We start from the raw sequence: 16120 nt of genomic DNA, 5'->3' as shown, positions 1-16120 counted from the left end.
AAAGGTTGTCCAGGATTAGATATAGAGAGTCTGCTTCTTTTCTATGGTTGTGTCTGGTAGAGTAGCTCCATTACATTCGCTTGAAAAAAGTTGAGCTGTAATACCAGACACAACCTGTGGACAGGAGTGGCGCTGTTTCTAAAAAAAAAAGTGGATTTTTTTTTTTCTAATCCTAAACAACCCTTTTAATTCTATATGGGATAATATACCTTCTTTCTGTAAATTCTGAAAATATTACACGTGAGCAAGGAGTTCAATGACAATATAAAAGCACAAGGCCACAGGCAGACTCATTTTTTACAAGTGGCTTCTAATATTCTTAAAGGGGTATTTCCAACTTTAACTTTTATGGCATATCCACATGATATGCCATAAATGTCTGATAAATGCGGGTCCCAGCTATGAGACCCGCACCTATATTGAGAACAGGGGTCACCTAACTCCCATGTTGCCTGGTGCGGCAGTCACAAGATGCCGATTCCAGACAGAGACTACTAGAGAGGCCAGGGAACATGGGAGTTGGTTGACCCCCGTTCTCGATATAGGTGCCAGTCTCAAAGCTGGGACCCGCATCTATCAGACATTTATGGCATATCCTGCCATTAATGTCTGATTCGGGAATACCACTTTAATAATGTATAGTAGAAGGTACATAAATCCTTATAATACAAAGCTCAGCTGCTGCAGAACCTGCAGACTATTCAATTACTGATTGAATAACATGAACTGCATCTTGCTTGTAATGAATTACAGTGGCAGACAGATAGTGCCAGTCATACTATGCAATCAAACAGTGCCAGCATTAGTGTGCCCCAAAACATTGCCAGTAACAGTGGCAAATGCCCTCTAGTGACAGCTCTTCCATGGCCACTCACATGTAACTTCCTCTGCCTCAGGAGCGGTCTGAGGGAGATAATAATAATAATAATCTTTATATCTCTCTTTGCATAGTGCCAACATATTCTGCTGCGCTTTACAATTGGGGAAGTAAAAACAATTGAGCATACAATGATACAATCGTAAAGAATTCCATGCACATAAGAGCTTACAATCTAAATCAGTGGTTCCCAACCAGGGTGCCGTGAGAACACTCCAGGGGTGACCCGATACTCCTCTGAACCACTGCCACAGCCGTGCTTTCTCTCCTCCTCCTCCTCACAGCGCGAAGTGCGTGTGAGGAGGAGAAGATTTTTTGCAGCACCCTTGTAGATAGCACTCCCCACCCCCTCTTCCTGTACATAATGCACTGTAGCTCCCTGAAGAAGCAGAATCCCTCTGTGGCACTGGATTCTGCTCCTGGATGGAGCGCTTGATGTCTCTGTCCATAAATGGACAGACGTCAGGGGCTTCTCCTGGAGTGGAATCCCCGGTCACAGCATCGGCCACGTTGTGGACGGGGATTCCGCTTCAGGAGTTGCCCCTAATGTCACTGTCCATATATGGACAGAGACATCGAGCACTCCGTCCATGAAGGGGGATGTCATCTACAAGGGGGCTTTGGGGCACTACCTACAAGGGGGCTGTGTGTCACTACCTACAAGGGGGCTGTGTAGCAATACTTACAGGGGCTGTGTGGCATTTCTTACAGTGGGCTGTGTGGCACTATCTACAGTGGAAATCTGTGAGTGGGGGGCTGATGGTCATTTTAGTGAGTGGTGGGCTGATGGTCATTTTACTGTGAGTGGTGGGCTGATGGTCATTTTACTGTGAGTGGGGGCTGATGGTGATTTTACTGTGAGTGCTGGTCTGATGGTTGTTTTACTGTGAGTGTGGGGCTGACGGTCATTTTACTGTGAGTGGGAGGCTGATGGTCATTTCACTGTGAGTGGGGGGCTGATGGTCATTTTACTGTGAGTGGGGGGCTGATGGTCATTTTACTGTGAGTGGCAGGCTGATCGTCATTTTACTGTGAGTGGGGTCTGATGGTCATTTTACAGTGAGTGGGGGCTGATCGTCATTTTACTGTGAGTGGGGGGGCTGATGGTCATTTTACTGTGAGTGGGGGGGCTGATGGTCATTTTACTGTGAGTGGGGGGCTGATGGTAATTTTACTGTGAGTGTGGGCTGATGGTCTTCAAGTGGTTTCCACCTCTGACCTGCAATTGAAATTAATAGGAGGCAGAAAAAACCTGCGGCGCTCGTATGTAGCTCTTTTGCCTGCGTCATTTGCATTAGATACAAAGGCTTAAAAAAACGCAGGCAAAACACACAAAAAAGAAAAAGTCAGATAATGCTGTCAATTCAAAATCCGCCTGAAACGCAGATTTTTTTCTGCCTTACAAAAAATGCTGTGTGAACATACCATAAGGCCCCATGCACACGAACGTGCTTTTGCGGCCGCAGTTCCCCCGAAAATCCATGGGAGAATTGCGGCTCCATTCATTTCTATGGGGCCGTGCACACGACCGTAGTTTTTACGGTCCGTGCATGGCCCTGGAGCCCACACCGCAGAAAGAACGGACTTGTCTTATTACGGCCGTGTTCTGCGGGTCGGGCTCATTGAAAATAATGGCCGCGGCCATGTTCATGGCCCGCGGTTTGCGGGCGGCTCGCGGCTGACAGTCCGCTGCCGGCCGACCCGAAAATCACGGCCGTGCACATGGTGACGGTCATGTGCATGAGCCCTAAGAGTGTAGTGCTTGTTTTTAGCCATTTTCTGTCTTTCTCTAAACAATTTTTGGTAGGGGTGTCCTGAGGAAATAATTTTTTTGCTGCAAGTCCGAAAAGGTTGGGAAACTGTGATCTAAATGACGAGCAGTGCCTATGTAGCGCCACCCATCTCTGTACAGTGGGATCTAAATATCAGAATTCACGACTTAATCATATTTCTTTACATACATATCAATTAGAAAAACCCACGCAGATGTATTATAGCTTAATTATAATGTGTTCATTTTAAGATTTTAACATTTCAGGTTACAAAGGGTCAGGTTGCTTGGGGGAAAGGGTCCAACTTTCTAGTTGTATAGGGCTCTTGGTATTTCAGTTCTGTATTTCCCTTTACTACTGTGCTGTACTTATTCAATACTCATTATTGTATTTTACATGTAATTTTAGATCACAGAAGAGAAGATATATCTAGGAAAAGCAGAGAATGGACTAAACAGTGTTCTTCTGCTGTCCCAGCATTGATCCTTTGCAGAACAATTGACCAACTTTAGGCCACCAAAACAGCCAGGATGAGCATCTATAGGCAATACCTGAATGTGTCCAAGATCTATGAACATTATAACTATACTAAAGGGGTTAAAAAAGACAGCTCTTCTCGAGAGGTCATCTCCGTGATCTTCATCATCATTTGCTGTGTCATTATCCTGGAGAACATACTTGTCCTTATTTCAGTTTGGCGGAATAAGAAGTTCCACTCTGCCATGTTTTTTTTTATCGGAAATTTGGCATTTTCGGATCTTCTCACCGGATGTGCCTATATTGCAAATATTCTTCTATCTGGTAAAGCCACCTTCACGCTGACTCCTGTGGCTTGGTTTATCCGTGAGGGCACAGCCTTCACAACGCTAGCTGCTTCCGTCTTTAGTTTGTTGGCTATAGCCATTGAAAGACATGTGGCTATCATTAAAGTCAAAGTCTACAGCAGGGACAGGAACTGTAGGATGATCATCCTGATAGGAGCTTGTTGGGTTATTTCAATGGTCATCGGAGGTTTACCCATCATTGGATGGAACTGCATTGGAAACTTGGACGAGTGTTCCACCGTCTTCCCTCTCTATGCCAAAAAGTACATTTTGTTCGTAGTTACTATCTTCACTATTATACTTATCTCCATTGTCATTTTATATGTCCGTATATATTGCATTGTAAAGTCAAGCCATGCGGAGATAGCAGCACCACAGACTCTTGCCCTCTTAAAAACAGTCACAATAGTCCTTGGAGTTTTTATTATCTGCTGGCTTCCAGCTTTCACTATTCTCCTTATGGATGTGTCTTGTAAAGTGAAATCCTGTCACATTCTCTACAAAGCTGACTACTTCTTTGGGGTGGCCACCTTGAATTCGGCATTGAACCCTATCATCTACACTCTGAGGAGCAAAGAAATGAGAAGGGAATTTCTGAGGGTGCTTTGTTGTTGGAACTATGTGCGAAAGACCAGAAATGCTGATAAATGCATGCTCCATTTACGTAGTTCTAGCTCCTTAGAACGTTGCACACAAAAACACTATTTTCCCACGTCACCTGTCATAAAGGATTGCAATACGTTTGTGTGATTAGGATCCTTACAAATTCTAAATGCTTTCTGGACTGAAGGACCATGATATCTTGAAGTAAAAATGGTGGTTATTAGGTTATGATCTATTAACGAGAGTACCAGATATGGGAAGGTATATCGATGATGTCTCTCTGCATTTCTTTTCATTTTGGGCTTGAAACACTTTATCCTTCCAGGTTTCTGGAGCTCAGTCCTTTAAGTGAAAAGCTCTTGAAATAACTTAGCACTCTGACTTATATTTGCAGTTGAAGTAAAACAATTAGTGTGGCACAACCGAATGTGAAAATATATGTAGACATGGACAAGAAAAGCAATTATAGTTTTCTCTGTGCAATCGAAAGGGTGATTTTACACTCCAAAAATAGGTGCACAAAAAGACTAGCAAGTCATATGCAATGAATGTTGTTATAAGGTAGTGAGTGAATCACATTTTCACATTTTTAATTACAAAATTAAAAAGTAAAAAAAAGAAAAAACTAAGACCATGTTGCACACTAATATCAGAAAATAATCCCCTCTACCCTGTATCTTTTAAGCAGGAAATTCCATAACCCTATAAACTATCAGAAAATGTAATAAATTTATCATAGCTATGTAATTATAATTTATACTGCACTTAAAATCTGAAACAATAATTGCTTATATCTGTTTCTGCAAACAATAATAGGTCCCCCCGCAAAAAAAACTGGTCAGAAAAAAAAAATAAAAAAAAAATTAATTGTTCACTCAAGACTTTTGACAGAATAAGACCACTAGTTGGCATTTTTTTTTGGAGAATTTACAGTATTGTTTCAAATCATAGGAAAAATGGTGTTGGGCCTGTATGGAGCGTATATAGACTTCTCTAACCATATATGCATTTTTTTAAATTGTATCAATTTAGAAATTTCCCTAATTTTTTTAATATACCCATTTTCTATTTCCTCCCCCCGAGAATGGGAATTTCTCCCGTCCTTTAAGACCATACAGCAAGACTCTTTTCAGCACATTTTTCATTATATTACTGTCTTATCATCTGGAGATAGGGTTAGTTATCTTGAAGGAATCAGGCAGTCATTAAAATGATGATGTCATCAGAAATTAAAACAATGACCTGTAATGGATTTTATTGCACTGTTTAGGCAGTCTTGTGTTTTTTAGAAACAGCACCACCCTGGTCCATGGGTGTGTCTAGTCCTACAGCTGATCCTTATTCAAGTTAATGTAGCTGAGCTGCAATACCAGACACAGCCTCTGGACAAGAGTGGCACTGTTTCTAAAAAAAAAAAAAAGCAGACCTTTTTATCTTCTCTCATACAACCTCTTTTAATATAAAACAAAGCCACTAAAATTCCCATTTTGACAATATTTGTTAATTCTAAGTCTGGTCACACCAATAAAGATTCTCTGTTTGTTATGGACAGACATAAAACAGAACCGCACTCATAGACATCCTGTGGGAACTTTCTCATCCCAGCAGGAAATGGAAGTGAAAAAAGTCTTAATGTCAACATACATCAAATAACAGGATTATTATGATTATGATTCCTTTTAATATGTTCTAAACCTTGGAGACTAGGTCAAAATTAGTAACCATCCTCACTTAGTATCTCCAGGGCTATACGGCACTGCTCAACGAAATCTGCAGAAAAGGTCGTGTAGGAGTCTAAATCACTTATAGCATAACTCAGTTTTGCTTAAGGTTTTAAGTTACGCACGACTAGCGGTGAAATCACAGGATTACCGCAATCTCAATGTATCCCTATGGAAAAAAAAAGTCTGAAGGGGCCCGGTACCCATTGGTTATTGTGTATCCCTAGCCTAATTGAGAAACTGGAATGAATTTCCATGGATAAGTACATTCTTATTCTTGAAGATAACTTGCCCCTATAGCATCTCTATAGTGAAAAATATTATATCGCTTCCAGATAGGGGCAAATTGACCAGTATTCGAGCAGTAGTGCCAGCTCCAGGTATGTGTGGGCCTTTGGATGACAGAGTCATAGTGGACTCCCTGTCTACGCCACCAGCCGCTTTATAAGCTTAGAACATGTTTAACAAAATTACCATGCACCCCTGAGCCCTAACATCTGGCCAGGTTTGCCTGGTTGTGTTGCCGGCCCAGATGAGCAGCTTCACTCTGGCGCGGACATAGACAGAAGAGGGCCTCCATGCAAGAAAGGTATATAGGCCCATCATAGAGCCCCACTTACGTGTATCTAACAATCTACCAAGAATTTTGAGCCATTGTCAGCTCAGTCCCTTATATGCAATCTAACCGACAGTAAGAAGCTGCTTTTAGGGTGGCAGTGCCCCCCCCCCCCACCCCACATAATGGGCTCCCGGCGGCACAGGTTGCACATTTGATATGTCCATCCTTGGCTTTACTGAGATTGTATGACATGTAACTAGGATGGTTACTGCTTTCTCCCATAGAGTATGAATACAGTATTAGGCTGGATTCACACGAGCGTTGCGTTTTTGCGCGCGCAAACAACGCGGCGTTTTGCGCGCGCAAACACCATTTGACAGCTGCGTGTGTCATCCGTGTCTGATGCGCGGCTGCGTGATTTTCGCGCAGCCGCCATCATAGAGATGAGTCTAGTCGACGCCCGTCACTGTCCAAGGTGCTGAAAGAGCTAACTCTTTCAGCACCCTCGACAGTGAATGCCGTGAAAAAAAGAAAAAGTTCGTACTTACCGAGAACTTCCCGGCCGTTGCCTTGGTGACGCGTCCTTGGTGACGCGCCTCTCGACATCGGGCCCCACCTCCCTGGATGACGCGCCAGTCTATGTGACCGCTGCAGGCTGTGCTTGGCCTGTGATTGGCTGGAGCTGTCACTTGGACTGAATTGTCATCCCGGGAGGTCAGACTGGAGGAAGAAGCCGGGAGTTATCGGTAAGTCAGAACTTCGTTTTTTTTTTACAGGTTCATGTTTATTGGGATCGGTAGTCACTGTCCATGGTGCTGAAACAGTTTAACTCTTTCTGCACCATGGACAGTGACTATCTCCTGAGGTCGCGTACCGATAATTTTTTTGCCGGGTTCGGCCAAATCGAGTTCGGCCGAACCCGGTGAAGTTCGGTTCGCTTGTCCGGCTTCGCTAATCGCAAAGACACTCCGTTTGGATGTTCGGAAACAGAAAAGCACGTGGTGCTTTTCGGTTTACATTCATCCTTTTGACAGCTGTTGCGCAAACACGCAGTTCGCACGGAAGTGCTTCCGTGCGACATGCGTGGTTTTCACGCACCCATTGACTTCAATGGGTGCGTGATGCGTTGAAAACGCTGAATCAACGGACATGTCGTGAGTTTTTTGCAACGGAGCAACGCTGCGCAAAAAACGCTGCCATGTCTGCACGGCCCCATTGACTAATATAGCTACGGGCAACGCACGTGAAAATCACGCGCGTTGCACGCACGTATTTTACTTTCGTCTGAATAAGCCCTTAGAAGTCTTTCCCACAAGAGAGAATGTGTTTTTTCCTGTCTAAGCTACTTTGTTACTATGGGCTGCAAGCGCCTAAATATTTGTTATTCAGGTCATTTAGAATAAAGATCATTTTAATTGCGCTCATGCATCAACAATAAAAAAACGGAAACAACTTTGCAAATAGTCTCGATTAAAAATCTTCAACCGTTTTGTGTATACAGCTCCTATGCAGACCTATGTGTCTCCATGACTACACACTACCAGTTTGATCCTGCAGTCATGTGTTATTCAACCTCCTCTGCCTCCTCTTCTTACTAATCTACAGACTATAGAGGGGGCAATGGGAGGGGGCTTCTCAACCTAGGAGCTATATACATAAAGTGGAAGGATTCTTTAAGGCCCCATGCACACGACCGTAGTTTTCATCAGTAATTACGGACCCATTTATTTCTATGGCCGACAGACACCTTTCCGTATATTTACGGGAAGGTGTCCGTGCCGTAGAAAGGCTCCGCAAATAATAGGACACGTCCTATTTTTTGCTTTTTACGGACCGTGCTCCCATACTTTATATGGGAGCACGGCCCGCAATACGGGTGGCTGTCCGTGGCCGGTCATGCCCGTAATTACTGACCGTGATTACGGGCACGGTCATGTGCAGGGGGCCTTAGTCAGCACTATTTGGAAAGCGGCTTTATTTGTAATTTTCGATGCACTGGAGCAATATTAATGGCTGCAATGGTGGACATGTCAGAAACTATGTAACTGACAACAAAGGACCAGTTAAAAAATACACACCTACTATATATATATATATTCATTGTTTCAATGTCTAAGCTATAGGCTACAGTGCAATAGAAATGTGAATTATATACTGTGTATATGATTTATTAAAAATACTTTACCAAGTACTGTGACGTCAATTTAGTCATAGAATAAATAGGGTAAATGTGGGTTTTCAAAAATAAAAAGTAAAATAATCTGAATCCAAATAGTAGTCCATAGTAGAGGTGGGGATTGTGCCAAGCCAGCAAAGCCAACCAATACAGCTCTGTATATAGCAATTCCTTTAAAGCAGTGTTCCCAAACCAGTGACTTAGGATTCGCATGTAGCTCTTAGTTACAGATACTATCATGCACAAATGCCACCATAGATACCTTGGCACCTGGGTCAGAACCCAAATGGAAGTTGACAGCAGGCTAAGAACCATACCACTGATACTCGGATTTTGGGTCAGTGTTGCCAGTATGGCCAATACTGTCAAACTAGACTTTGGTGCAATACAATATCACTGCGAAGGTTTTCTGCTTGGACGTTGTATATGTATTTATTCGTTTTTGGTAGTAAGTAGTTATAGTTGTATGAGATTAGCCAAAAAGTCTGTGATATTTTTTTTTTTTCCAGAAACAGTGCCACTTTTAAACATGAGGCTTTGTCTGGTATTGCACCGCAAATGAATGGGACTGAGCTACAACACCAAAAATAACCCCAGACGGGTACTGTTCTGGAACAAAGTAGACCCTTTTTCCATAATCGTATAAACCCCTTTTACAGTGATATGAGTTTGGTCAAGCTTATTTATAGACATTTTTTTTAAAGATAGCTCCACACCACCTGGTATCGTTGAATGCGGCTCTCGAGAAAACATAGGTTGGGGACTTCTGCTTTAAAGGCTAGTTCCATCGATATGCTGTACTGTAGTTTCCAATATAACGCCCCTCTCCCTAATTCTAATGACATGGCTTCTTCCATCTAGTACCTAATCCTTAGCTGACAGCTGGGCTGACGTACAAGGCACTGCAGTTGTCCGATCAGTTTCATGGACAATACTTGAAAGCTTCTCAAAAACTTCTACCAGTTGTCACCCAGGGATAATGAAGACTAGATCTGGTCTGTCCTCTCATATGCTAACATATGTTCCATTAAAAAAAAATGTATCCAATTCTATTTTCGTTTCAAAATTGGAACATATGACAGTAAAAAGGAGGAACAGACCAAAAAACAGCAATGAACAACCCCCACTAATCCTCAATAGCCCCTAAAACAAATGTAGTTAAAGGGGTTGTCCAGTTTACAAACCCAGTTTCATATACCCGAATATGTAATTCTGAATTCTCCATTCGGGATCCTCATCTCTTTGCCAGAATGGAGAGTAGTTATAAAGTGCTTCTCTCAGTCTGGAGGACCTGTCCTGTCCTGCATTTCACAGACAACCTATTGATTTAAATGAGAACTGCGTAATGCCTAATTTCCCCTGTGGTGGCGCTGCAGAGAAATTGAACACGGTTAGGTTTCCCCACAGATAACAACTGATTACTGATGGGCTCAGCAGGAGGGGGACACTTTGGAATCAGCTTATAGTCAAGAGACCCTTCTAGTAAATAGGGATTGTCCAAAGCCGAGAACCCCTTTAAGGGGGTTGGCTAGTTTTTTTTTTAAAGTTCTGTTAATAACAGATAAGTCCACTTACTAATATACCCCATCTTGCAATGTTACCTGATTATGGCGCTTGATAATATACATGGCCGCATGTATACAGTGCAATCGCAGGTAAAACTCATCTATATGACGTCACATGCTGTGCGGTTACATCACCACAACCCCTATGGGCTCAGGTTCTATTCCTGCCTCAGCACATACGCTTACAGGTATTAATAATACTTTGTAGACACAGATTTACATGCGGACAAGGCTATTATCAAATACCATCGCTGGGTAACATTGTAGCATGATTTATAGTAGAAGTGGATTGTATTATTATCATGATGAGCCAACCACTTTAAAGTAACTCTACAGGTAAATTTAATACCCTGTGCTATGCCTAGTGCAGGGCCTGAGGGGGCGGAGCATAAAATAAGGATGCAAAAAACACCAATCGGAGAAGTCCTGTGTCATGCCCCGCCTACTTAGCATCTGCACTAGATATAACACACACAGTGAATCAGTTTCCCCAAACGGTTTACTTCATATACAACTATTTAAGTCTGCTTCTTTTTTTTTTTTATTGCTTTTGTGTTTATTTGTATATATGTACATTAATATATAAGTTTATGTCAGCATTACGAACGGTACAAACATTTCCAGTATTTCATGGCTTCGTCCATGAATGGTACTAGAGCTTTTCTGACTTTTAGGTACATCAGGCTTCCAGCACAAGAGTTAAGGGACTGCGAATACAACGAGCTGAAAATCTGTCTGAATTACGTATCGCACGTTCTGACATATAGAGTTTATGTTCAACCTCCTCCATTTATAGACACTACAAGTTTTTGTATAAATGTAATATCTTTCCCATGGTGCAATTTTGCTGATGTATGTTTGTTACAATATTTTGAATGTATATTAAAACATTGTGCTTTTTTTTAACAATGTTTTGTTGTGATTTTATAATTTTTACAAGAAAAAAAGTAAAAAAAAATTTGGGGGGGATTTCTAGCTTTATTCAATGTATAATTAAAAGTGACTGTTTTTTTTATATACTTTCTATATCAATCCATCAGAATTTTCAAGATCTCTGCTGGCAGTCATTAAATGTGACGCTTCATTGTCTACTTCCAGGGTTTGAAAATCTGTCCTGGCAAGTTGATGATCACAAAGGTGCAGGGTTCGTTACAGTACAGTTAGAGATCCCTTTACTATGAGCTGTGCACCTGACGGATCACCACATGACCAAAACAGATTTTCATTCCCTGGAAGTAAACAATGAAAGTTCCCATTCAACGAATGCAAGCAGAGATCTTGCATACTTATCAATAATAAGCTTTATTTTCAGAAACAGGAAAGCCCATTTAAAGGGGTTGTCTAAGATTCGAAAAACATGGCTGCTTTCTTCCAGACAGAGCACCACTCTTGTCCATGGGCTGTGTCTGGTATTGCAGCTCAGCCTCATTCATCTACTGTTTCTTCTAGAACTGGTGACAACCACCCTCCTTTTTGAATGATAGATTGTCCTATGTCCTCCTCCCCACCATTACTAACAGACCTGAATAACAAACTCCTTTTAACCCCTTCCCAGCTATGGAATGTAAATTAGCCCAAAGCATGAAGGTCACAAATCACAAAGAAAGGTAAGTCAGCCACAAAAAATAAGTCAACATAAGATCTGTCTGCCTCTATGCCAACCAAAAATGAGTTTGGACATAAGTGCTGTAGACCCATGATACCTTGGATTTAACTGTATTAGATGTTGGATACCACATTTAGTTCTGCTATGTATGGAAGAGTATGGGCGGGTTCACACGTGGCGGAATTTCACTGAAATTCCGCTGCGGACACTCCGCAGCGTTAATCCGCAGCGGTGCCGTTTGTCCATTGACTTACACTTTAATTTAGCAGTGTTCGTTTAGACTAGGCGTAAAATTCCGCTGCGGAGCATAGGCTGCGGAGCGGAATTTGGTGTCCGCAGCATGCTCTGTCTGTTGCGGAGCAGTGGCGGACTGGTTGCGGACTCATGGCGGAATTTCTCCATTGACTTCAATGGAGAGTCAAAATTCCGCAATGAAGTCCGCAGATCTTATGTGTGCTGCGGAGCGTATTGTTTTTACTACCATGACATTTCTTCATTCTGGCTGGACCTATGTATTTCTAGGTCTACAGCCAGACTGAGGAAGTCAATGGGGCTCCCGTAATGACGGGAGCGTTGCTAGGAGACGTCTGTAAATAGTCACTGTCCAGGGTGCTGAAAGAGTTAAGCGATCGGCAGTAACTGTTTCTGCACCCGGGACAGTGACTACCGATCTCAATATACATGTATCTGTAAAAAAAAATATAAGTTCATACTTACCGAGAACTCCCTGCGTCTGTCTCCAGTCCGGCCTCCCAGGATGACGTTTCAGTGTAAGTGACGGCTGCAGCCAATCACAGGCCAAGCACAGGCTGCAGCGGTCACATGGACTGGAGCGTCATCCAGGGAGGTCGGGCTGGATGCCGAAAGAGGGACGCGTCACCAAGACAACGGGCGGTAAGTATGAATTTCTTTGACTTTCACTAGGGAAAGTGCTGTCCCTTCTCTCTATCCTGCACTGAATAGGGAGATGAGAAGCACTTTTCCTGCAGTCCGCAGCGGCCAGTCCGCATCAATTTTCTGCACATTTTGTGCAGATCCGCAGCAGAATCTGCAACGCAGATTCTGTGCGGCATTGATGCGGACAGTTGCGGAGGAAATCCGCCACGTGTGGTCATGCCCTAAGAGGATTACATGGTGTATAATATAGTATAAAGGGAAATGACCATCGTTTGCTAATTTTGTCATCCTTCCCCTAACTTAAAGGAATTGTCTGGTTTTGGAAACCCAGTTTTAAATATATTAGGAAATTCTACGTTAATAGTGGACGACCCCCTGTTCAGAACCCTCATATAATAGCCAGAGCTAGGAGTGGCTACAAAGATCGTATCTCCCCCTGGAGGACGCAACACATCCATGTAAAACAGTAACAGTTTATTAAATTCCACAAGAACGGTGTAATGCTTAATTTCCCCTGTGGTGGTGCTGTAGAGGAATTGAACACTTGTTGACGGTTTCCCTTACAGTTTGTAGCTGATCGATGGAGATTCCAGCAATAGGACACCCTGTGACCTGCTTATTGTAAGAATAACCTTCTGACTAATTGGAATTGTCTAAAGCGTACAACCCCTCAGCGTAAAAAAGTGAAACACTAATGGTTCCAAATTGGTACCATCACAAAGACCCATTGTAACAGGAAGAAATAAAAATGCCAAGAAAATATTCCGGAACATTCCGAAAGTACAATTATGTTCTTGTGAAATTTGGAAAGGCCTTCGGTATTACAGGGGTTACGGTTCAGAAGAATTACGTCACACAAAAAAACGGCACTCATAAAATTGGAGCTAAATGCTCTTAGTCCTAGTAATGATTGTAAAGGGGGTGATACTTTGGGTGTTTTATTACACTCATCTAATATCACTAGCTACTTTTAGATTTTTTTAATAAATTAGCCACCGGCCAAAGCAACAAAGCTGAAATCAACTTCTCGTAGCGACACACAGAAACTCAGGTGACCCACTGGGCAATGTCACATGCCCTGTATTGTGTGATTTTAAGAGGATTTATGACACTTGATATTCTTCTCTACCAAGTTGGTGTCATTCCTTGGTGTTAAGACCCTGGAATATATTCTACTTTTGAATGGAATTGCAAACTATAAACTCCACTCCATTTGTCCTTCACAAGTACTATATATGTTATCTCCTTATCTATGAGAAAAACGTGCTCCTTCTACATAGCTATAGTTAATGAATGATCACAAACCACTTGGTAGCCACTCAGCTGTAGCTTTTTTCCTTTTTTAAGAAGGGCTTGGATATTATAAGGGTGTTCCGACAAGTAATATTATATGTGCGATCACTATCTGATTGCCAACAATCCCTAGAATGAAGGAGCCATAGCGTGTAGAGCCCCCACTGGCCTAGAGCTGTGTAGGAACTGCAACACAGCCCCATTCAGGTTAATAGAGCTGTATTGCCATATCAGACACAGCGCCTGGTTGGGAGTTATATAGTTGTAAAAGCCAGAGGGCCCCGTAGGTTCTAGGTACCAGTAGGGTCCCAGCAATTAGACCCCGAATGATCATAAAGTAATGGAATATCCTATCAATATGGCACCAATATTAGTTATCAGAAAGCCCCTTTAAAGGGGTTTTTTCAACAGGGACATTTATGACACATCCACTTCTGGGACCCCCACCTATCTCTAGAACGGGGCCCCCCCTCGCTGAGCCACGCTGTGTCCGTAAGAACTGAATGGTAGTTACGGAAACAGCGTAGCTCGCATGCTACGCTGTTTCCGTAACTGCCATTCACTACTATGGGAGTTACGAAAACAACGTAGCTCAGCGGGAGGCAGCTGCAGGAGAAAAAAGTAGAACAAGGTCTAGGGGGCCATTCTAGAGGCAGGTGTGGGTATGTCATAAATGTCCCTGATGGGAAAACCCCTTTAATTTCTTGTCTGTGTATCCTGCTGTTTATGGTGAGCTCTGCTGACAGTCTAAAGTCTATGGGAACTGCTAGTCCCCACTGGGCATTCATTTTTGGGGAAAAAATGACCATACATGTTATTACAATATAATAACTGCTAGTTGTACTTAGTACTATGCTATTGCTTCCCAACAAGTATCTGATACCACAATCTCATCCAAGGCTCACAGAGGACATTTTTGGGATGGATCTACAGCATGACCATCAATAATAAAGGCCATTCATGTGTGATGTTAGTTTTGGTCCCATATCTGTCTTGCGAAAAGTCTTGGTCCCATTTTGGTCCCATTTTTGTTGAACTTTGATATTTCCAGAAGAAAAAAAACTCCTAAAAATTGAAAGAGGACCCATTTGGCTAACTATCACATCGTTTTTGCTTCAACATGACAAAATCAAAAAGTTCACTATGTTCTGACCCTTCCTAATAGCCATTCTATGCTGTTTCCAGGAACAGTTCTCCTAGTTTGTACAAGTTTTTCAACACAAATATGTACAACTCTTTAAGGGGTTGTCAGCCTAAACAATCCCTTTTTGATAGAAGTACCCCACAAGACAAATAAACTGGCCATAGATTGCCCTAGGTTTGGACCCCAGCAATCAGCTGTAATCTGTGCAGAACAAGTGTTCAATTCCCCTGCAGCGCCACTGCAGGAAAAGTAAAGAATTACACAGTCCTCATTGAAACCAAAGAGCTGCCTTTGTAATGCATGGCACGCTGGATCCTTCAGAGAGTGAGTTGTTCTTTGTAGCAGCTTTCTGCTCTGACTAATAGATGAGGGTTATGAATGATGAACCCCTTTCTATTAACTCAGAATTCCCTAATAGTGTATAAGGCTATGCCTTTAAGAGTATTTTTTTTGTTATAATTTTTTGCTACTAAATTTTCTGTTCTTTCTTTAGTATTAATGTGACATCGGTCATACAAGTTTAACTGTATGATTGTCCTTAGTAATATCTGAATTTCACATTGTATCTCCTTTACAGGTGATGTTTTGGGGTAGCTGATGTCCAGAACATTTTATTTTTATTATTATAGTTTTTAGGGAATTCTCTCTAGAAGTTTTGACATAAGAAGGAAACAGTTGTTTATGTGCGCTTCAAATTGTACACGGAAACACATGGAAGTATTTTCCCTATAGTGGTGCTGCAGGGGAATTGAGCACTTTCTGCCAGGTTACCCCAAAAGTTACAATTGTTCACTGGGGGCCCGTTAATGGGACAACCTGTGATAAGCTTACTGTCGGGGGAGGGGAGGTCACTTTCAACAAAAAGGTATCAACCAAACTATACAAACAAAAAATACAAAAACTGTATCAAGACTGCACTGTGTGAGCAGGCTTTAGATGCTTCGACATGTCTCATGAACAAAAAAAAAAAGTCAGACTTAATTTAGATGTCCAAGCGAGCATTTCCTTAGTACTCTGAGTTCATTAGTAACTCTATTTCCAAATCTGATACTCTGAAAGCGAATTCCCAGAAATGCTTAAAGG

General features: G+C 42.2%; 1 protein-coding gene and 1 long non-coding RNA gene across 4 annotated transcripts in view; one reads left to right on the top strand and one right to left on the bottom strand.

The window, feature by feature from the left end:
- LOC142750135 (uncharacterized) overlaps positions 1 to 1159 on the bottom strand; it is a 127173-nt gene extending 126014 nt beyond the window's left edge. The window contains exon 1 of the long non-coding RNA XR_012882570.1: positions 1050 to 1159. This is a non-coding gene — a long non-coding RNA (uncharacterized LOC142750135). The remainder of the gene's footprint in view (positions 1 to 1049) is intronic.
- S1PR2 (sphingosine-1-phosphate receptor 2) overlaps positions 1 to 6811 on the top strand; it is a 58919-nt gene extending 52108 nt beyond the window's left edge. For all 3 annotated transcript variants that reach the window (XM_075858961.1, XM_075858962.1, XM_075858960.1), the window contains one exon: positions 3058 to 6811. In XM_075858961.1, the coding sequence (XP_075715076.1) occupies positions 3180 to 4223 (1044 nt within the window). In that variant the 5' untranslated portion in view covers positions 3058 to 3179 and the 3' untranslated portion in view covers positions 4224 to 6811. The remainder of the gene's footprint in view (positions 1 to 3057) is intronic.
- The last annotated feature ends 9309 nt before the right edge of the window (positions 6812 to 16120 follow it).

The sequence above is a fragment of the Rhinoderma darwinii genome, chromosome 3 (genome assembly GCF_050947455.1).
Source record: "Rhinoderma darwinii isolate aRhiDar2 chromosome 3, aRhiDar2.hap1, whole genome shotgun sequence".
Lineage (NCBI taxonomy): Eukaryota > Metazoa > Chordata > Amphibia > Anura > Rhinodermatidae > Rhinoderma > Rhinoderma darwinii.
Note: the sequence above shows the minus strand (reverse complement) of the source record. Positions and strands in the feature narration are given on the sequence as shown.